Source organism: Bombina bombina, chromosome 6 (assembly GCF_027579735.1).
Source record: "Bombina bombina isolate aBomBom1 chromosome 6, aBomBom1.pri, whole genome shotgun sequence".
Lineage (NCBI taxonomy): Eukaryota > Metazoa > Chordata > Amphibia > Anura > Bombinatoridae > Bombina > Bombina bombina.
Window position 1 is genome coordinate 718686777 of NC_069504.1, and position 24654 is coordinate 718711430.

At 38.1% G+C, this 24654-nt stretch overlaps 1 protein-coding gene across 4 annotated transcripts in view; it reads left to right on the top strand.

Annotated features, from left to right (window-relative positions):
• The first annotated feature begins 1539 nt into the window (after positions 1 to 1539).
• LOC128663538 (F-box/LRR-repeat protein 12) overlaps positions 1540 to 24654 on the top strand; it is a 495942-nt gene continuing 472827 nt past the window's right edge. For all 4 annotated transcript variants that reach the window (XM_053717912.1, XM_053717913.1, XM_053717914.1 and 1 more), the window contains exons 1-2: positions 1540 to 1601; positions 20026 to 20127. In XM_053717912.1, coding sequence (XP_053573887.1) covers positions 1547 to 1601; positions 20026 to 20127 — 157 coding nt within the window. In that variant the 5' untranslated portion in view covers positions 1540 to 1546. The remainder of the gene's footprint in view (positions 1602 to 20025; positions 20128 to 24654) is intronic.

Consider the following 24654-nt stretch of genomic DNA (forward strand, 5'->3'; position numbering starts at 1 on the left):
TTTTATTTTACAGGTATATTTGTCTTTATTTTAACTAGGAAGTTATTAAATAGTTAATAACTATTTAATAACTATTGTACCTAGTTAAAATACAAAGTTGCCTGTAAAATAAAAATAAACCCTAAGCTAGCTACAATGTAACTATTAGTTATACTGTAGCTAGCTTAGGGTTTATTTTATAGGTAAGTATTTAGTTTTAAATAGGAATTATTTAGTTAATGATAGTAATATTTATTTAGATATATTTAAATTATATTTAAGTTAGGGGGTGTTAGGGTTAGACTTAGGTTTAGTGGTTAATAAATTTAATTTAGTGTCGGCGACGTTGGGGGCGGCAGATTAGGAGTTAATAAATGTAGGTAGGTGGCGGCAGTGTAGGGGGGCAGATTAGGGGTTAATAAATATAATGTAGGTGGTGGAGGTGTATGGGGCGGAAGATTAGGGGTTAATAAGTATAATGTAGGTGGCAGTGGGCTCCGGGAGCGGTGGTTTAGGGGTTAATAAGTTTATTTAGTTGCAGCGGGATAGGGGTTAAGAACATTTATTTAGGTGGCGGCGGTTTAGGGACGGCACATTAGGGGTTAATAAGTATAAAGTAGGTGTCGGCGGTGTAGGGGGGAGCAGATTAGGGGTGTTTAGACTCGGGGTACATGTTAGGGTGTTAGGTGTAAACATTCCCATAGGAATCAATGGGATATCGGGCAGCAGCGAACATGAGCTTTCGCTGCTTTCCGACTCCCATTGATTCCTATGGCATCTGCCGCCTCCAGGGCGGCGGATTGAAAACCAGGTAAGCTGGGCCGGAATAGTGGCGAGCGTACCTGGTAGGTATTTGATAGCTTACAAAAGTAGTCAGATTGTGCCGAACTTGCATTCGGAACATCTGTAGTGACGTAAGCATCGATCTGTGTCGGACTGAGTCCGGCAGATCGTATGTTACGTCACCAAATTCTACTTTTGCCGGTTTGTAGGGTTTGATAACTAAGGCGAATCAGGCTCGCCACAAATACGCTGCAGAATTCCAGTGTATTTGCGGTTGACGGCTTGATAAATAGATGCCTGTACCTTTAATGAATTGTACCATTTACTTTAGCATTAGAAAAGCTAAATTATATAAGGAACCTAACTTAGTTTATCATAATCTATATGTTTGTAAAAAATGTAAACAGAAGATAAACAGAAGATAAAATGAGGACAGTTCCAAACAAACTGACCAAAAACATTATCAAATATTTATAATACATATTTATATATAATACATATTTTACATATTATATTAGGATGAAAAAAAAATGTTTTATATATACATATGTATGTATTTTTTACTGACCTTTAGTAAGCCTTAGAGTAACCAATATTTCAGCTATAGGATTATAATAAACAACATACATGATATGTGCAAAACATGCTGATGTATGTAATAAAAAGGGGAAAGGCTTAAAAACAATTATCTAGATCATTTCCTTTATGATTCCGCTCAACCTTATATATTTGCTGAATATGTTCAATATATAACCTAACCATTTGTGTAATCATTTGTGTAATCATGGACCCAGACTGCGAGCTGATGGAGAGATTTGAGAAAGAAAAAGGACATACAGGTAAGGCTTTTACTTCATTATTATTATTGTGTGGAGAGATAAATAATTCAGACAGAAGGGTAAGGTGTAAGTATGTCACAACAAACACGTTAGATAATACAATTCTCTAAATTACAAGCTTTATACAGTTTCCATACATTGGTTACATACATTGGTTTGGTTTCTGTAATCCTTGTGTCTCTTTTTCACAGTTTCACACTTCCTCTGTCTCTTTTTGTCTCTTGTTTTGTATAGTTCTATTTTTCAATCTCTCTTTTCATTCTCTCTGTCACATAATCTCTCTCTCTCTGTTTATTTGTCTCACTTAATAACTTATGGGCACCATTTGTTAAAGCTGCATATGCACCACATATTAAAAAGCAGCAGTCATACAACTAATATGCCCGGGTTGATTGGCAGCTCATTCTCTCTCACTGGATTGGGTGCATGATGTCATAGATTTCAGATGAAAAAACGCCAGTTATGTGTTCTGATAATGGTTTCCACAAAATATGAATAATATGTAATGATATAGTAAGAGAAAACTCTAGTTAATGGAAATGCCTATTTACACTATGTATGATGTATTACAAATGTGCTTGGAACAATTACTGCATTATAAGGCAAATAGAGTAGCTTGCATGTGAAATTTAGCTATGCCAGGTAGATCATATTATTCTGATAACAAACATATTAGCATGACAGTCCCTGGGTGCTCAGGGAGAGAGATGACATTGTGTAAATAAATAATTATAAATCACATCTTCCAAATATTGGGGAACAAAGAAAATAACTAGCAGTATAGTATTTAGTATTAAATAATAGTAATATTATGTTACAATAATTGTCTCATATGAGAAAATTATGTGTGGGGTTCTGTAATGTATCAGTGAAAGAAAAATATTTATACTTAAAGGGACAGTCAACACCAGAATTATTGTTGTTTAAAAAGAAAGATAATCCCGTTAATACCCATTCCCCAGTTTTGCATACCCAACACAGTTACAATAATACACGTTTTACCTCTGTAATTACCTTATATCTAAGCCTCTGCAAACTGTCCCTTATTTCAGTTCTTTTGACAGACTTGCATTTTAACCAATCAGTACTAACTCCTAGGTCACTTCACGTGCATGAGCTCATTGTCATCTATATGAAACACATGAACTAATGCCCTCTAGTGGTCAAAATGCATTCAGATTAGAGGCAGTCTTCAAGGTCTAAGAAATTAGCATATGAACCTCCTAGGTTTAGATTTTAACTAAGAAAACCAAAAGAACAAAGAAAAATTGGTGATAAAAGTAAAATGGGAAGTTGTTTAAAATGACATTCCCTATTTAAATCATGAAAGTTTTTTTTGGACTTGACTGTCCCTTTAAGATGTAAAACGTGACAAGGTTTTTAGTCATCTCATTATACCCTGTCTTGACTGGGTGTAATATTGTCAGTCTGGTAGTTCAGCAGTCAGCCTAGTGTATTGTGTGTAACCCTGTTTTATGACAAAATCTACTATGTAAATGTTAATATCTCTATTAACATGTATATGACTCTAATTGGCTGCCTGTAATATGTCTATATATAATAACATAAAATAAATAGAAACATAATATAATTTTTTTAATGACAAATATTTTATAACAAAAGATGGGGCGATTCTGCTGTTATAAAATATATACCAAAAGGTTTATAAATTCACAACTGTATAAATCTCTGACCTTGTTTAGTGATGCTTGGTCACATTTTTATAATCTTCCCAGAAAAATTAGGAACTGTAGCTTTTCTCTAGGCTATCAAAAAAGAAAACAAAGACTAACCTTGAACAAGTACTATGGGCTCCTTATCATAACAGTGTCACTATCTAGTTTACTAACAGGAAACTAGATAGTTTTATATTACTTTAGAGATTACAGATAAATGTATAATTAGACCCACCTGGTGCTACCTGCTACCAATGTAATATTAAACAAAAGAGGGAGGACAGAAAATTTGGTATGGGTGCAATTATTTCTAAAACTTAAAATTTATTTTATATAGATTAAAATCTACATTTGGGCATACACAGGGTCGGCTCCAGAAGGAATGAAATGAGGGGGGGGATTTTTTTTCCACGAGGGGGCACGCATTTACAAAGCATGTATGAGAGTCAAAATAAGAGCAGACCTACATATTCTGCAGGAAAGTGTATCTTTTGGCTGGCTTATCCCCCACTATTAACATTTGGAGAATATGTGCTAAATCACTAGGTGAAATAATGAAGTCTAAATCCTATACACTGACACCTCTAGGACGGAGGATACACACATTCACTGACACCTCTAGGACTGAGGATACACAGTTACACTGACACCTCTAGGACTGAGGACACACACATACACTGACACCTTTAGGACTGAGGATACACACATACACTGACACCTCTAGGACTGAGGATAAACACATACACTGATACCTCTAGAGCTGAGGATACACACATACACTGACACCATTAGAGCTGAGGATACACACAAACACTGACACCTCTAGAGCTGAGGATACACACATACACTGACACCACTAGGACTGAGGATACACACATACACTGACACCTCTAGGACTGAGGATACACACATACACTGACACTTCTAGGACTGAGGATACACACATACACTGACACCTCTAGGACTGAGGACACACACATACACTGACACTTCTAGGACTGAGGATACACACATACACTGACACCTCTAGGACTGATGATACACACATACACTGACACCTCTAGGACTGAGGATACACACATACACTGACAACTCTAGGACTGAGGACACACACATACACTGATACCTCTAGAGCTGAGGATACACACATACACTGGCACCTCTAGGACTGAGGATACACACATACACTGATACCTCTAGAGCTGAGGATACACACATACACTGACACCTATAGAGCTGAGGATACACACATACACTGAGACCTCTAGAGCTGAGGATACACACATACACTGACACCTCTAGGACTGAGGATACACACATACACTGACACCTCTAGGACTGAGGATACACACATACACTGACACCTCTAGGACTGAGGACACACACATACACTGACACTTCTAGGACTGAGGATACACACATACACTGACACTTCTAGGACTGAGGATACACACATACATACCTCCCAACATTTCAAAATTCAAAAGAGGGACACCCCCCCCCCCCCCGCAAAAAAAATATATGTGGGCGGGGCTTAAAAAAATCATAAGACCAAAGTAATATAAATAAAATGATTAATACATTCATAGATTTTAATACACTTAGGCAGCAAATCAAACACAAGCTCAAACCATTGGTATGGCTATGTGAGCTATGTAATTAATTATCCTTTGCACAGACATTGCTAAATATTTTTATCTTAATTGGACATTTAATAATAAATTCTTTAAAACTGCTCTCTGCATTCCCCATTAATATTCTAAATTCTGGCCTTTAAAGTCAGCAAAAATGCACAGTAGCACACTACATAGTATACACTTATACATGCAGATACACACAAACACTACATAGCATACACTTATACATGCAGATACACACACACACACTACATAGCATACACTTACACATGCAGATACACACACACTACATAGCATACACTTATACATTCAGATACACACACACTACATAGCATACACTTACACATGAAGATACACACACTACATAGCATACACTTATACAGGCAGACACACACACATTACATAGCATACACTTATACATGCAGCATACACTTATACATGCAGATACACAGACACTACATAGTATACTACATAGTATACACTTATACATGCAGACACACACACACTACATAGCATACACTTATACATGCAGATACACACTTATACATGCAGATACACATACACACTGCATAGCTTACATTAATACATGCAGACATACACACACTACATAGCATAAACGTATATATACAGATACACACACACAGTTATGGATACAGATAGACACACACTACATCATATATGGGTATCTGTAATTCATTGTATGGGGTCCTGGGGTTGGCAAGCACATTAGCTGGCAGTCTGCGGCTGCCACTGTTCGTTACCCTGGTATTAGCACTGCTCATTGTATAAAACTGAAGGCATGCTAGTATCATCACCAGGGGTTAGATATCATCATTACCAGAGGTAGGTTAGAGAGGTTACCATTACCCGTGGTCAGAGTGTATACAGCCTTCGTACTCCTGCTTAACCCACACACCATTCCTTTTCCACAGGGAATGTAACAGGTATCTAACCCTGTGAGAGCAAAGCCAGCTGCTTCTGAGTATGGGCCCAATAGAATTTAAAAAAAAAATGCCTGGGGCAAATCGGGACAGCTGGCTAGCAACTCGGGACAGAGGGACAGACCCCTTAAAATCGGGACTGTCCCGCGAAAATCGGGACAGTTGGGGGGTATGCACATACACTGACACTTCTAGGACTGAGGATACACACATACACTGATACCTCTAGGACTGATAATACACACATACACTGACACCTCTAGGACTGAAGATGCACACATACACTGACACCTCTAGGACTGAGGACACACACATACACTTATACCTCTAGAGCTGAGGATACACACATACACTGACACCTCTAGGACTGAGGATACACACATACACTGATACCTCTAGAGCTGAGGATACACACATACACTGACACCTATAGAGCTGAGGATACACACATACACTGACACTTCTAGGACTGAGGATACACACATACACTGACACCTCTAGGACTGAGGACACACACATACACTGACACTTCTAGGACTGAGGATACACACATACACTGACACCTCTAGGACTGATGATACACACATACACTGACACCTCTAGGACTGAGGATACACACATACACTGACACCTCTAGGACTGAGGATACACAGTTAAACTGACACCTCTAGGACTGAGGACACACACATACACTGACACCTTTAGGACTGAGGATACACACATACACTGACACCTCTAGGACTGAGGATAAACACATACACTGATACCTCTAGAGCTGAGGATACACACATACACTGACACCAATAGAGCTGAGGATACACACATACACTGACACCTCTAGAGTTGAGGATACACACATACACTGACACCACTAGGACTGAGGATACACACATACACTGACACCTCTAGGACTGAGGATACATACATACACTGACACTTCTAGGACTGAGGATACACACATACACTGACACCTCTAGGACTGAGGACACACACATACACTGACACTTCTAGGACTGAGGATACACACATACACTGACACCTCTAGGACTGATGATACACACATACACTGACACCTCTAGGACTGAGGATACACACATACACTGACACCTCTAGGACTGAGGACACACACATACACTGATACCTCTAGAGCTGAGGATACACACATACACTGGCACCTCTAGGACTGAGGATACACACATACACTGATACCTCTAGAGCTGAGGATACACACATACACTGACACCTATAGAGCTGAGGATACACACATACACTGACACCTCTAGAGCTGAGGATACACACATACACTGACACCTCTAGGACTGAGGATACACACATACACTGACACCTCTAGGACTGAGGATACACACATACACTGACACCTCTAGGACTGAGGATACACACATACACTGACACCTCTAGGACTGAGGACACACACATGCACTGACACTTCTAGGACTGAGGATACACACATACACTGACACTTCTAGGACTGAGGATTCACACATACACTGACACTTCTAGGACTGAGGATACACACATACACTGATACCTCTAGGACTGATGATACACACATACACTGACACCTCTAGGACTGAAGATGCACACATACACTGACACCTCTAGGACTGAGGACACACACATACACTGATACCTCTAGAGCTGAGGATACACACATACACTGACACCTATAGAGCTGAGGATACACACATACACTGACAACTCTAGAGCTGAGGATACAAACATACACTGACACCTCTAGGACTGAGGATACACACATACACTGACACCTCTAGGACTGAGGATACACACATACACTGACACTTCTAGGACTGAGGATACACACATACACTGACACTTCTAGGACTGAGGATACACACATACACTGACACTTCTAGGACTGAGGATATACACATACACTGACACCTCTAGGACTGATGACACACACATACACTGACACCTCTAGGACTGAGGGGACACACATACACTGACACTTCTAGGACTGAGGATACACACATACACTGACACTTCTAGGACTGAGGATACACACATACACTGACACTTCTAGGACTGAGGATATACACATACACTGACACCTCTAGGACTGATGATACACACATACACTGACACCTCTAGGACTGAGGATACACACATACACTGACACCTCTAGGACTGAGGACACACACATACACTGACACCTCTAGGACTGAGGATACACACATACACTGACACCTCTAGGACTGAGGATACACACATACACTGACACCTCTAGGACTGAGGATACACACATACACTAACACCTCTAGGACTGAGGAAACAAACATACACTGACACCTCTAGGACTGAGGATACACACATACACTGACACCTCTAGGACTGAAGATACACACATACACTGACACCTCTAGGACTGAAGATACACACATACACTGACACCTCTAGGACTGAGGATACAAACATAAACTGACATCTCTAGGACTGAGGATACACACATACACTGACATCTCTAGGACTGAGGATACACACATACACTGACATCTCTAGAACTGAGGATACACACACTGACACCTCTAGGACTGAGGATACACAAATACACTGACACCTCTAGGACTGAGGATACACACATACACTGACATCTCTAGGACTGAGGACACACATATACACTGACACCTCTAGGACTGAGGATACACATATACACTGACACCTCTAGGACTGACTATACACACATACACTGATACCTCTAGGACTGAGTATACACACATACACTGACACCTCTAGGACTGAGTATACACACATACACTGACACCTCTAGGACTGAGTATACACACATACACTGATACCTCTAGGACTTAGTATACACACTTACACTGACATATCTAGGACTGAGGATACACACATACACTGAAACCTCTAGGACTGAGGATACCCACATACACTGACACCTCTAGGACTGAGTATACACACATACACTGACACCTCTAGGACTGAGGATACACACATACACTGACACCTCTAGGACTGAGTATACACACATACACTGACACCTCTAGGACTGAGGATACACACACACTGACACCTCTAGCACTGAGTATACACACATACACGGACACCTCTAGGACTGAGGATACACAGTTACACTGACACCTCTAGGACTGAGGATACACACATACACTGACACCTCTAGGACTGAGGATACACACATACACTGACACCTCTAGGACTGATTATACACACATACACTGATACCTCTAGGACTGAGTATACACACATACACTGACACCTCTAGGACTGAGGATACACAGTTACACTGACACCTCTAGGACTGAGGATACACACATACACTGACACATCTAGGACTGAGTATACACACATACACTAACACCTCTAGGACTGAGGATACACACATAAACTGACACCTCTAGGACTGAGGATACTCACATACACTGACACCTCTAGGACTGAGGATACACACATACACTGACACCTCTAGGACTGAGAGTACACACATAAACTGACACCTCTAGGACTGAGGATAAACACACCGGTGCAAGGATTTTTGTCTACACAGGCAAAGGTGCATTTTTACACCGCCCTCGCCCCAATCCCCCACCACAACACCATAACAATTTTGGGTTTTGCCATTAAAAGGATGTCACTGTGTATGTGCCAGCAGGTGATAAACTGTTGAATAGACATTTAAAATAGTTTTAAAGGAATGCTAGAAGATTACCTTAAAGGGACAGTAAAGTCATTATATATTCATGATTTAGACAGAACATACAATTTTAAACAACTTTCCTTTTTACTTTTATTTCATTTGTTTCCTTCTCTTGTTATCCTTTGCTTTGATGAAGGTTTATCTATTTAAGCTCAGGAGCAGCAAAGCACCTAGGTTCTAGCTGCTGATTGGTGGCTTGATTTATATACTGATTGTTATTGGCTCACCCATGTGTTCAGTTAGAAAACAGTAGTGCATTGCTGCTCCTTCAACAAATAATAAACTGTATAGTATTTTAAAATGGTATTCTCTATCTAAATTATGAAAAAATTTTGTTTCTTGTCCCTGCAATGAAGTAATATGTGCATACTTTATATCAGCAAGCAATTAAATCCTGATTTTGCACCTGGACAGTCATGCATAACAATACAATAATAAAAGTGCATTGTATTTTCTCTCACAAATGCTTCCATATAATTATGTGATTACTTTAACCCCTGCAAAGAGATGATAAAAAAACAGAAGTCTAAGTACACCTCACTGGGCCCCAGACCCAGGGCAAAGTCTGCCAGCCCCTATGTATATAACAGCCAATTATAATAAAAAAGGCCAATATATTTAAAAAGTAAATCATAGCTAGATTATGTGATCCATACAAAAAACTTTAAAATATAAGATTAAGAAATTAGAGTTTTGATGCTATTTAAGACTGTTTAGCATAGCATTCCATAGCATGACTAAGGGTCAGTGTGACCCGAAACGTTGTTGTCCTTCTATGATAACACCACAATAAAGATTTTTCACTTTTGAAGATACAGTGCTGACGCCGCTTTTTGTTTTTCCTTGGGATACATATGTGAGGAGTTGCAGAACCCTCAGGCGTACGTGCACTTCTGATACTTATAATGAACTGCTACAGTATATACTAGTACTGGACCTATTGCTACCTTTGTCTACTTTGTTCCTGTAGAGGTCTCAAGCACAGTAACTATAATATGGAGGTGCCCAATGAAGGTTTGGATGTTTTTCCTATACGGATGTAGATGCCTCTAGGATCACAGTCCTTGCAAGAGGATCAAGGGATTTCGTAAGAGATACATCTAATACAAACATTTAAAAGCATTGGTAAAAGGCACGCAATAAGCTGTTGTCCTATGAGCTGTATAGTACCACCCAAGCAGAGTACTATAGAGTGAGGAGGATACCAAGAGGTCTGATAATCAGACTGAGACCCACTATTATGGCCAACAATAAAAAATACAAAAAAAAAGATTTGAATGTATTTTAAACAAGTGTTCCTTTGACATTATTGTTTGGACAGTTGAATGTCTCCAGGAGGAGATAGATAAACAGAAGGCACTTGTAACAGAATGTGAACAAAGTATTAACACTCACTTTTCTACAGAGGAACTGCAGAACATCAAAGTAGAGGCAAATAAAATTCTTGATGATTACCAAAAGGAACTTAAAGAAATCAAAAGGAAGAAATTCAGTTGCGATGAGGAGGACTATCAGAACGACAGGGTATATCGGTGGTCACATGACGGTCGCGTCCGTGACATCATGTGGAAGCGACAAGGAAGGAATGGAGGTATGTGGAGAGGCACAAGACACGCTCCAAAGAATACTGCAACAGGGAATTCCCTTTCAAGCTCGTCTGAGTATTTTTTAAGCTCTGGGACAGAAAACGATACCGGAGGGGAGGAAAGAAACGTAGAGCCAAGTGGAGAAAATCGCCAACAGTGAAGCAGTACACGGAGCAAACAACCTCAGAAAGGAAGGAAGAAAACAAACACCTATCTTAAGGTACCAATCTGACCTCCCCTGTCCGGCTTCATATGAAATGACTTTTAATACTGCTAATGTCAACCCTTATGCTACTGTATTCAATGAGGACATTACCAGCTCTGATATACTAGATCCTAACAGTTTCTATGCTGATGATATGCATACTGGTAAAGACACTGCTGTCATTAATATCTCTAAACATATGTTAACTAAGGATGAATGGTCCATCTTAAGCAAAGGCTTATCTTTTTGCCCCACTGGTTATGTTAATGAGTTTACTGTAGAGAAAGATCTTTATAAAATTAAAAGCACATTTTGGCACTGCAAATAGCGTCTTGGCTAATAACGATGGGCTGAAATGTTGCATTTAATTTAAAATCTATGAACCTAAAAAAAAATATCTACTTTTGTTCCCAGTTCAATGAACCCAGGTGTCGAGACATATCAGGTTTGTTCAAAATGATATTAAAAATGTATTGCCGCAAAAAAAGATGAAACAAAAAAGCAATATCTCTACGGCTGAAAGGCAGGCACTCAGAGATTTGGCAGCAAATAAAAATATACAGGATGATATTGGCGCTAGAAGCTAAGGTTCAGTGATCTATAAGCATAGGAGATAATCTCAAAGTTTATATATAAAAAAAAAAATACAATCGTATATAGTAGTAATAATTTAATAATACATAAGTGTGTAAAAGTCTAAAAAGTACAATTCATATATCATAAAAACATAAACATAAATACACCTAAATAAATAAACACTGCATAAATATAATCTCAACGAAACTCCTTCAATATATGGGGCACACCTAACCTCTAAAGATGAGCTCGAATGAAGCAAATTACAGAAGAGGGGTGTAATATATATAAAAGAGATCACATTAAATTATACAGACATCAAATGATACACTAAATCTAAAACCTAAGAAAGCTCAGACTATCTGAGTATAACCGGCAAAATGTCAATGAGGATCCAAATACTTCAAAGGGGCTAGATACAATAAACACTATACACTTTTAGATAAAACAAATAGTAGACAGCGTAGATGAAAAGTATATAGAGCACGGCTCACTGTCTTTATAGAAGAGTAAACTCTCATATGCCGATGATCTTGCTCATCAGAGTATAGGATCAATCTTGAGCCGCATATGAGAGTGGTACCTTTTAAGTATTTATCGCCCGGTTTCAGGAGCACTGCTGTGCATGATCGTGGGTTACGGTGTTCGAGTCTTATAAACAAAACTCCTGTTATAGGGAGGACTATTTGTTCTACCTACTGCTAAAAGTGTATAGTGTTTATTGTATCTAGCCCCTTTGAAGTATTTGGATCCTCATTGACATTTTGCCAGTTATACTCAGATAGTCTGAGCTTTCTAGTTATTAATAGATATTAACTCTTAGGTTTTAGATTTAGTGTATCATTTGATATCTGTATAATTTAATGTGATCTCCTTTATATATATTACACCCCTCTTCTGTAATTTGCTTCATTCAAGCTCATCTTTAGAGGTTAGGTGTGCCCCATATATTGAAGGAGTTTCGTTGAGATAATATTTATGCAGTGTTTATTTATTTAGGTGTATTTATGTTTATGTTTTTATGATATATGAATTGTACTTTTTAGACTTTTACACACTTATGTATTATTAAATTATTACTTCTATATACGATTGTATATATTTTTTTTATATATAAACTTTGAGATTATCTCCTATGCTTATAGATCACTGAACCTTAGCTTAAAGCGCCAATACCATCCTGTCTATGTTGTTCTATCCCCCCAGGGACATTTTGAGAGGGGCCCCATTTGTATTTGGCATTAGGTTGAAATTAGCGCTGATTCTCTCCTATCAGCAAATAAAAATATCACCATTAAAAATGCTGACAAGGGTGGAGTGGTAATTGTATTAGACACTGAGTATTATACTCAAGAAATTTTGGCACAGCTGCCTGATGGCGGTATCTACCTGATACTTGATGGGGACCCCTTATCAGACATAAAAAAATAAATTAAAAAAACTGTGGTTGATACTGCTATGAAAAATAATGTTATTACAAAAGATCTTGCTATTTTTCTAATAAAAAAATACCCCATTACCCCAGTCTTTTACACGCTGCCGAAAGTTCATAAAAATCTCTATAACCCCCCCGGGTAGGCCGATAGCTGCCAGCACAGAATCAGTCTTTTTAAACATTGCCATCTTTATTGATAAGGTTCTTAACCCTCTTGCATCTATCCAGAAATCTTTTCTTAAAGATACCGGTGATTTTTTTGAAAAACTATCTTATATTTCTAATGAAGATGATGATATACTCTTCACTTTGGATGTTGTTAGCATCTACAACTGTATCCCCATGAGACTGGTATTCAATCAGCCAATAGAATTTCAGTAGCTCTCATCCTATTGGCTGATTTGAACAGCCAATAGGATTTCAGTAGCTCTCATCCTATTGGCTCATTTGAATTTCAAAAATCAAATCACCCAATAGGAATGCAAGGGACGCCATTTTGAAAAGGCTCCCTTGCATTGAAGATCCAGTGTATGATGGTGACCTATGAAGAGGACGCTCAGCACCGAATGGCTTCAAGGACGAACCTGCTCCGCGCCGCAGGGATGAAGATAGAAGATGCCATCTGGATAAAGATAGAAGACGCCGCCTGGATGGATTAAGACTTCTCGCCGCCTGGATGTCCGGACTACAGAAACTGTAAGTGGATCATCGGGGGTTAGTGTTGGGGTTTTTTTTTAACTTTTTTTGGGTGTTTTTTTTTTAGATTAGAGTTTGGACTTTCTTAAAAGAGCTAAAGGCCCTTTTTCAGGGCAATGCAAAAGAGCTAAATGCCCCTTTAAGGGCAATGTCCATACAAATGCCCTTTTCAGGTCAATGGGTAGCTTAGGTGTTTTGTAGAGTTAGGTTTTTATTTGGGCGGGTTGGTTTGGTGGTGGGTTATACTATTGGCGGGGTCTTTGTAATTTTTTACAGGTAAAAGAGCTGATTTCTTTAGGGCAATGCCCTACAAAAGGCCCTTTTAAGGGCTATTGGTAGTTTATTGTCGGCTAGGGTTTTTTTTTATTTTGGGGGGCTTTTTTATTTTGATAGGGCTATTTTAGATTTGTTTGTTATCTTTTGTCATTTATTGTTTGTTATTTTTTGTAATTTAATATTCGTTATTTTTTGTAATTTTAGAATTATTTTTTTTAGTAGTGTTAGGTTTTTTTAATGTGTAGTTTAGTTTATTTAATTTGTAGTTATTTCAATTTTAGTCTAATAGTTATGTTGGGTTAATTGTTAGTTTAAACTTTTTTTAATTTTTTAATTTCACTGGTAAGTTTTTATTTATTTTAAGATAGGGATATTGTAATTTTAATTTAAAGTTAGGGGGTTGTTAGGTTTAGGGGTTAATAGTTTAATTTAGTTTTTTGCGATGTGGGGGGCTGGCGGTTTAGGGGTTAATAGGTTTATTATAGTGTCAGCGATGTTAGGGTGCGGCGGAATAGGGGTTAATATCTTTATTAGTGGCGGCAATATCGGGAGCAGCAGATTAGAGTTTAATAACTTTATTATAGTGTTTGCGATGCGGGAGGGACTCGGTTTAGGGGTTAATAGGTAGTTTATGGGTGTTAGTGTACTTTGTAACATTTTAGTTATGAGTTTTGTGTAACAGTTTTGTTGCACTAAACTCATAACTACTGCTCTCAGAAGGCGGAACGGATTGTGTCGGTATAGGCTGGAACGCAAGCATTTTAGCCTCACCACACAACCTGTAATTCCGGCACTATGGAAATCCCATGCAAAAATTTCATTTTTTTGAGTGTAGGATTGATGCTGCGTTAAAGGCTAAATTGATTGCGGTACAGCTATACCGACAAGACTCGTAAAGGCTGCGTAACGGTTTTTACTCTGAAATGGCAAAAAAAAATTAGCATTAAAACGGTTACGCACAACTTGTAACCTAGGTGAATGTGAAGAACTGAACATAAGAATGTAAAATATGCATTTTGCGCATAGGGTTTCACGATTTAGATTTAAAGGGACAGTATACTTGAAAAAAATTTTTTAAATAGTTTTTATTTAGGTTTAGTTAGTGGCGTACAAACAATAAATTGCAGCAAAACTCCATCTACAATACAATATTTTGTTAGCAAAACATGGTTTACAAGGATCAATTCAAGAATGAAAAGAAGAATTGAGCTGCTTTCATGGTACAAAGAAAAAAAACACTGGAAATAATTTTAACAATACAATGTGTGAAAGATATGCCGTAAAATTTTGAACACTCTCTGCAACTCAGGAGGCCACTTTTGGACCTCAAATAATTTAGGATCGATTCTTTCAAGAGAGTGAAATAAAGGAGACCACTTGTAGATCTCATAATAGAAACTACTGTTTTCTATACTATAGTAAATGCGCAAAGAGTCCAAAAAAAAATCCTTATCGCTTGCGCACAACAGTTAGCGCGCCATTCATAATCTAGTCTATTATTATTCTCCCTGGTGGATTAACAACATCTTTAGTTTAATTAATTTTAACACATTTACATATGTATAGGTAAATACATGTAAAGGTGATGACTACATGATATTATGTACAGGTAAAGGCATCTGCAGGAAAACATTTCAGGGCAGCAACATCTACAAATGGCATGATTTACGATTTCATATTTGATTATATTTCTCACTCAAACTGTTGTGATTGTCAATAACAATAAGGGCATTATTAAAACCGGGTTTTTACAGGAAATCGCATAAAAATGGCTTTCATAGTCAACTATTAAAATCCATTTCCATCAGCACCATTGTTTACTTATGTAAATGCGTCTATGAGGGTGCTAGAATTGGGAGACTGTGCACTGTTTTTCTATCACTATATGGTAGTTTGACAACTTTCATAAGTTGAGTCCAAACTTGTTCACTAAAGTGCATATATTGTTGAACTTGTAATCTGGAACAAGCAGTCGTGAATGAGTTTGGATTAAGCGTGCATGGAGGCTCCACCCCTTTAAAAAAACATTCACAATTGCATAATCTCATTTAAGGGTCTCTTAGAATAATACTAAGCACTGAGGCAGCTTTAAAGTTTTAAAGAAGTTAAAATCCTGTAAACAAATAAATATATTTTAAGTGTTTTATATAGAAACTCGCAGTTGCCATTTTTGGTAAAGTTTATCCCAAACAACCATATAGCAGTAAAAAAACGGCCCATACTAGCAACCTAATAGGTGCATTTACATGGGTTAGCAGTGGAGCAGATGGAAACGAATTGTAATAGTTAACTCTGGAAGTCATGATTATGCATTAACAGCAGAGGGTTTTTAACAACCAATACAATATTGCATTATGATCACTCGAGAAACTCAGCTCCAAATTCAGCTGAAATGATAAAAGTTAAATTTGTGTATAAAAAAAGACTGTTGGATAGTATCTAAATATGAGCCATACTGAATTATCAGATTATTACATACAAACTAATGTAGTAGGAACAAAATTATTAGGCCTAGATTTGGAGTTTGGCGGTAGAAGGGCTGTTAACGCTCCGCTGGCTTTTTTCTGGCCGCACCATAAATTTAACTCTGGTATCGAGAGTTCAAACAAATGCTGCGTTAGGCTCCAAAAAAGGAGCGTAGAGCATTTTTACCGCAAATGCAACTCTCGATACCAGAGTTGCTTACGGACGCGGCCAGCCTCAAAAACGTGCTTGTGCACGATTCTCCCATAGGAAACAATGGGGCTGTTTGAGCTGAAAAAAAACCTAACACCTGCAAAAAAGCAGCGTTCAGCTCCTAACGCAGCCCCATTGTTGTCTATGGGGAAACACTTCCTACGTCTGCACCTAACACCCTAACATGTACCCCGAGTCTAAACACCCCTAACCTTACACTTATTAACCCCTAATCTGTCGCCCCCGCTATCGCTGACCCCTGCATATTTTTTTTAACCCCTAATCTGCCGCTCCGTAAACCGCCGCAACCTACGTTATCCCTATGTACCCCTAATCTGCTGCCCTAACATCGCCGACCCCTATATTATATTTATTAACCCCTAATCTGCCCCCCACAACGTCGCCTCCACCTGCCTACACTTATTAACCCCTAATCTGCCGAGCGGACCGCACCGCTACTATAATAAAGTTATTAACCCCTAATCTGCCCTCCCTAACATCGCCGACACCTACCTTCAATTATTAACCCCTAATCTGACGACCGGAGCTCATCGCTACTATAATAAATGGATTAACCCCTAAAGCTAAGTCTAACCCTAACACTAACACCCCCCTAACTTAAATATAATTTACATCTAACGAAATAAATTAACTCTTATTAAATAAATTATTCCTATTTAAAGCTAAATACTTACCTGTAAAATAAATCCTAATATAGCTACAATATAAATTATAATTATATTATAGCTATTTTAGGATTAATATTTATTTTACAGGCAACTTTGTAATTATTTTAACCAGGTACAATAGCTATTAAATAGTTAAGAACTATTTAATAGTTACCTAGTTAAAATAATAACAAATTTACCTGTAAAATAAATCCTAACCTAAGATATAATTAAACCTAACACTACCCTATCAATAAATTAATTAAATAAACTACCTACAATTACCTACAATTAACCTAACACTACACTATCAATAAATTAATTAAACACAATTCCTACAAATAAATACAATTAAATAAACTAGCTAAAGTACAAAAAATAAAAAAGAACTAAGTTACAAAAAATAAAAAAATATTTACAAACATAAGAAAAATATTACAACAATTTTAAACTAATTACACCTACTCTAAGCCCCCTAATAAAATAACAAAGCCCCCCAAAATAAAAAATTCCCTACCCTATTCTAAATTAAAAAAGTTACAAGCTCTTTTACCTTACCAGCCCTGAACAGGGCCCTTTGCGGGGCATGCCCCAAGAATTTCAGCTCTTTTGCCTGTAAAAAAAAACATACAATACCCCCCCCCAACATTACAACCCACCACCCACATACCCCTAATCTAACCCAAACCCCCCTTAAAGAAACCTAACACTAAGCCCCTGAAGATCTTCCTACCTTGTCTTCACCATCCAGGTATCACCGATCCGTCCTGGCTCCAACATCTTCATCCAACCCAAGCGGGGGTTGGCGATCCATCATCCGGTGGCTGAAGAGGTCCAGAAGAGGCTCCAAAGTCTTCCTCCTATCCGGCAAGAAGAGGACATCCGGACCGGCAAACATCTTCTCCAAGCGGCATCTTCGATCTTCTTCCATCCGGTGCGGAGCGGGTCCATCTTGAAGCAGGCGACGCGGATCCATCCTCTTCTTCCGTTGTCTCCCGACTAATGACGGTTCCTTTAAGGGACGTCATCCAAGATGGCGTCCCTTGAATTCCGATTGGCTGATAGGATTCTATCAGCCAATCGGAATTAAGGTAGGAATTTTCTGATTGGCTGATGGAATCAGCCAATCAGAATCAAGTTCAATCCGATTGGCTGATCCAATCAGCCAATCAGATTGAGCTCGCATTCTATTAGCTGTTCCGATCAGCCAATAGAATGCAAGCTCAATCTGATTGGCTGATCGGCGGGGTTAGGGGCAGCAGATTAGGGGTACATAAGTATAACGTAGGTGGCGGTCGGCAGATTAGGGGTTAAAATATTTTAATCGAGTGGCGGCGATGTGATGTGGGGGGAGCTCGGTTTAGGGGTACATAGGTAGTTTATGGGTGTTAGTGTACTTTAGGGTACAGTAGTTAAGAGCTTTATGAACCGGCGTTAGCCCAGAAAGCTCTTAACTCCTGCTATTTTCAGGCGGCTGGAGTTTTGTCGTTAGAGCTCTAACGCTCACTTCAGAAACGACTCTAAATACCGGCGTTAGGAAGATCCCATTGAAAACATAGGATACGCAAATGGCGTAGGGGGATCTGCGGTATGGAAAAGTCGCGGCTGAAAAGTGAGCGTTAGACCCTTTAATCACTGACTCCAAATACCAGCGGGCGGCCAAAACCAGCGTTAGGAGCCTCTAACGCTGGTTTTGACGGCTACCGCCGAACTCCAAATCTAGGCCTTAGTTTGCAGGCAACAGGGATTGGTGAAAGTTTCACAAAATTCAAAAAATTAAATTTAACACATTCATTTGTTTTGAATTTCAAATGTTTGTACAACATTCTACATTTGTTTAACATAATAGTATTTATAATGCTATCTTTAAATTTAATATTCAAATTAAGCAATATTCAAATAAGAAATATTTGAATCTATATATGTGTATCTATTAAGTATCAATTTACTAAATTATCTCCCACAAACTATTGAACTTTTAAAAAATATTTGTTATATTGAATATTACATTCGAAAATTAGAATATTCGATCTAATTATGAACATTCGAAAAATGAAAGAATCATTTGAAAATTGGAAAAAACATTATTCTAACGAATTTTAAGCGGTTTTCATCCTTATCGACATCTGTTTGTCCAAAACAAATGTCAGAGTTGTACTTTTACCACATTCGCCAATCTCTAGCAGGCATACCATTTATAAAGTATTTCCTGAAATAAAACATTAAATTAAATGAAGAGAATAATATTGATTATAACTTAGTTATGGTGATATGTATTTTGTAAAATAATTAGGATTTATGTTAAATTCACTTTTTATTTCTTTTTCTTCTTTTCAGAGAAAGTATGGGTATTTCGGAAGCCTTTGATAATTTCTTTTTGTTTTCTGACAATCTCATATGTAATCATCTTAGCACTCTTCATAACTGTCTCCTACAAAGGTAAACTCACTTTTTTAATTCATTTTATGTTAATACAATATATAGATTTGAATTGCTCTTTTTTTATCTTTGTGTGATCAGATATTGCATAGTGTTTAAAAAGCAATCTCTAGATCAGGGATGCCAAATATTAGAGAGATAAATATTTTTTATGAAATTTGTCACTGTGATCAATGTTAGCTTGCATATACTGTAGTCCAATCACTCCAATTGCATTTTACTAAATGCAAAACATTCTCAAATATTGAATGAGACAGATATAGGGTGAGCCATAGAAGAGGGCTTATTCTCATATGAAAACACATTACAAAAAAAGTCTCAGGACCCTTCAAAGAACACAAAAAAATGAATAGAATTTTTTTATAAACCATGAGACAGAAATGTTAAGAAAAGAATAAACAGGATAAAAATAAGGTGTCAAAATAATGGGGGTATCTACATTGTCCATATATGTGTACTGTTTTTTGAAACTTTCAATACCTATCTCTATAATAATGTTTTAGGGACAACCCACATACTATTGATACTACTGCTGTGATATTTAACAGAAGAACTATTATTGTTGGGAGCCTTAGATGTGTCAGCACTTTACACTAGAATTATACATCATCAAAAAGCAATCAACTAATGGCTTTAAAACCCGTCTAAAAACATTAAAAGTATATGGCACTGCAAGAATACCATGATGCATTAGAAAATAGCAGATTTAAAGATAAGCTAATATATGATTGGTGATTTAAAAATAAATCCATTAGAGTTGTGTTATACTTAAATACTTAAAAAATTAGACCTTGTTTCTCGATCAAATTTAAAAAAAAAAAATGTATCCCATTAAACTGTGAGATTAGAAAAATCATATAGAAATACTGCACTATTTTGAAAGAGAAAAAGTTTCTTAGAACACAATATTGAATAGACCATATATCATGTTCAAAAAGAATAGCAATTTAAATCATAGTACCTAGCAATACTAGCAATTTAAGGGAAACTAAGTGTCGTGAGTGAGCTTGTATAAGGTGAAGTAATAAGAGGTCCAGACCAGGGGGTCAATTTATTAAGCTCCGTATGGAGCTTGATGCCCCGCGTTTGGCTCGCCAGAAATAGAAGTTATGAAGCAACGGTCTAAAGACCTCTGCTTCATAACCTGTCCGTCTGCTCTGAGGGGCGGACAGAAATCAACCTGATCGGATACAATCGGGTTGATTGACACCCCAAAACACAGCAACGCAAGACTAATACATTTTCATATACATGCATTTTTATACCCTTAGAGTTCCTCACAAAGCAAAGAGCTAATTGGCTGATAATAATTGGCTAATAAATCTCACGTGATTATATGATTGCTAATAAAAAAACAGCTTATGTTAAAACTAGGCAGATGTGATTTCTTGGAATTTGTACAGAGGCTTATTGGCTAACTGAGTTGAAAAGATAATACTGAACAGAAAGGCCTTTTAAAATGTTTAGATGACAATATATATGCAAGGCCAAAACTAATATATAAAGATACATACTTATTAGGTTCGAAGTAGATGTAAGAAAGGGAAGTAAGTAAGTAAGTAAGGGAAAGAATATATCTGCAGTTTCAGAGAAAAGCAAAGAAAAAAGAAAGGTTTAGTAGGAGAAGTGAATATAAATAAGCAGCTCATTACATTCTCCCCTTTGTTCTCAATCGTCAAAGTGCCGCGATCACAAAATGTCAATGCATTGGTGGTTTGACAATCACAATCACAATGCTATTAGTACATGGGTGCTCCCATCCAAAATGGTTCATAGGACTACAAGAGGGTAAGCAAAATCAAGGTAGGAGTGAAGTTGTTAGGTAGTAAACGATTCCGCTATTCCCGGATGCTAGGCGCTGTCCGGTGGAGTAGGCAACTACCTAAACATTTATATATATATATATATATATATATATATGTGCAGTGTATGGTATGGCATAGTGCAAAAACATCCCCTCCCAAATTCATGAACAACAATTAACAATCCCCAACATTCTTGCAGAGTTGATCGTGAATAGTGGGTTGTCAGGCAGTATCATAGCATGGTTGGGAGGTGAAGGAATTCTGCACCTGTGATGGATATATAGAGAGGGTAAGTATAAGGTAATGCAATATGGAAAAAAAAATAAAACTACACAGAAAGACAATAAAGATATTGGAACCACCAGGGAGGGAAAATGAGTGGGGTATGGGTATACAGGCTACGACCGGGGTGGTCATCAAGGTAGATGATGGTCCATGGTCTGTCCGTGGCCGGTTTCCCAATCTAGGGAAATTCAAGACGATCCTAGGGATGTAGCGCAGCCTGCATAGGGATAACACGGGGAAATTTAGGGCACAGCTGGTGGTTGGCCAATTGTAAGGTCAAGAGGTCAGAAGAGACATAGAGGAGGAGAGATATAGGTGAACTCAGAAGAAATGAGGGTCAAGACAGGTCTCAACATGGTGTGGAGATTCAAGACAGAATGAGGGAAACAAGTATTTGGGGAAAGAATGAGACACAGAGAAAACACTCTTGCATGTAGAGATTAAACCAGGTACACATTGCATACAGCAACACAACAGGATAAGGCATACTATAATAACACTGCCATACAGAAAAACGGAATGTAACCATCCCAAATTAGGTAGCCAATCAAAGAGATGGTTAAAAATATCTCCAGTGCCAAATCTTGGACGTCTTGGGAAAGGGACCTAATAACTGTGAGATGGTGACTCAAATTAAGTGATTGATCAATAACATAGGTACAACATTCTTTGCTCACAAGACTACACCCCCACCCTCCTGGGAAGCCAGGAGGTAATCAAGGGCAATCCTATTCTCCAATGCTAGTTGTCTAAGTTGCTTCAACTCTTGGGCCACACTCTGAACAACTCCTGCACTCTCATTCATGAAAATCTGTAGAATCACAGACAACATGATAATGTCCTGATGATTCAGGTAGACACCAATGGCCAGGAGGATAGCTTGACCAGTTGAATCTCCTGCACATTGTTGGACAATGAGGAGCAAAGAGCTTCCAGATTCATGTTTATTGTGAATTTGGCCTGAAGGCAGCGTGGGGACAACACGGATAGCTGGGGTTACCAAACCCAGAAAGCAGATGGCTGCATAGTTACCAGAGAGGACTGACACCTCTGTCTGTCCACATATATACTACAACCCAGGGGGTGGTCTGTTGAAGAAAGATTGTACAAGGGATGGGGGAAAAAAAGTACAATTGGGGCCCTGGAGGAAACAAAAAAATGCAGTGAGATTATGATTCACAGTTAAGATCATTCCAGAGGCATTTATTAACCAGAAATGAGTGCCATTACTGGAAATTACATACTTACATAGGGAGGCACCCAAACGCACCGTACCCTGGCCAATTTCCCTGCACATAGTACCAAATGAGGTGCCTCCCAAGGAGATGATAAAATTGCCTGATAGGTTGAACAATGGGGTACCTGGATGAAAAAAAGTAAACAAGTCAAAGGTAAAAAAATTAACATTAATGCCCATGAGAGGGACACCCACTTATGATGAGTGGGAATGTGAGCAAGAATATATCGCAATTGCCCTCAGTGTGATTAGCTATAGTTTGGCGTAAGACAACATGTGAGTTTAGTCCCCATTCACCCAAAGTACAGTCCTTTGAGGACAATTGAACACTAGCAGGTAGATTACAAGTTTTGCGTTCGTGTTTTAACGCTGAAAAAAATGGCAATTTCAGCGTTAAAACAGCAACGCAGCGATTACGAGTCTTGTCGGTATAGCGGTACCACAAGCCTTTTAGCCTGTAATGCAACGTTTTTTTCATTGGATTCCGATAGCGCTTACATTACAAGTTTTGCGGTGAGGCTAAAAAGCTTGCGTTACACTCTATAACAACAAGATCCATACCGTCATCTGAGAGCAGTAGTTATGAGTTTTACGCAACAAAACTGTTACATAAAACTCATAACTAAAGTGTTACAAAGTACACTAACACCCATAAACTACCTATTAACCCCTAAACCGATGCCCTCCCACATCACAAACACTATATTAAACCTATTAACCCCTAATCTGCCACTCCCGACATCACCGCCACTAATAAAATGTATTCACCCCAACATCGCCGCCACTATACTAAATTTATTAACCCCTATTCCCCACACCCCAACATTGCCCACACTATAATAAATCTATTAACCCCTATTCCGCTGCTCCACAATATCACCACCACTAAATAAAGTTATTGACCCCTAAACCTCTGGCCTCCCACATCACTGCCACTAAATAAACCTATTAACCCCTAAACCGCCAGCCACCCACATCGCAACAACCTAAATTAAACTATATTAAACCCTAAACCTAACCGTAACCCTAACCCTAACACCCCCTAACTTTAACATAATTGAAATAGAGCTAAATAAAAGTTACAATTATTAACTTAATAATACCTATTTAAAACTAAATACATGCTTACCTGTGAAATAAAACCTAAGCTAGCTACAATATAACTAATAGTTATGTTGTAGCTAGCTTAGGTTTTTATTT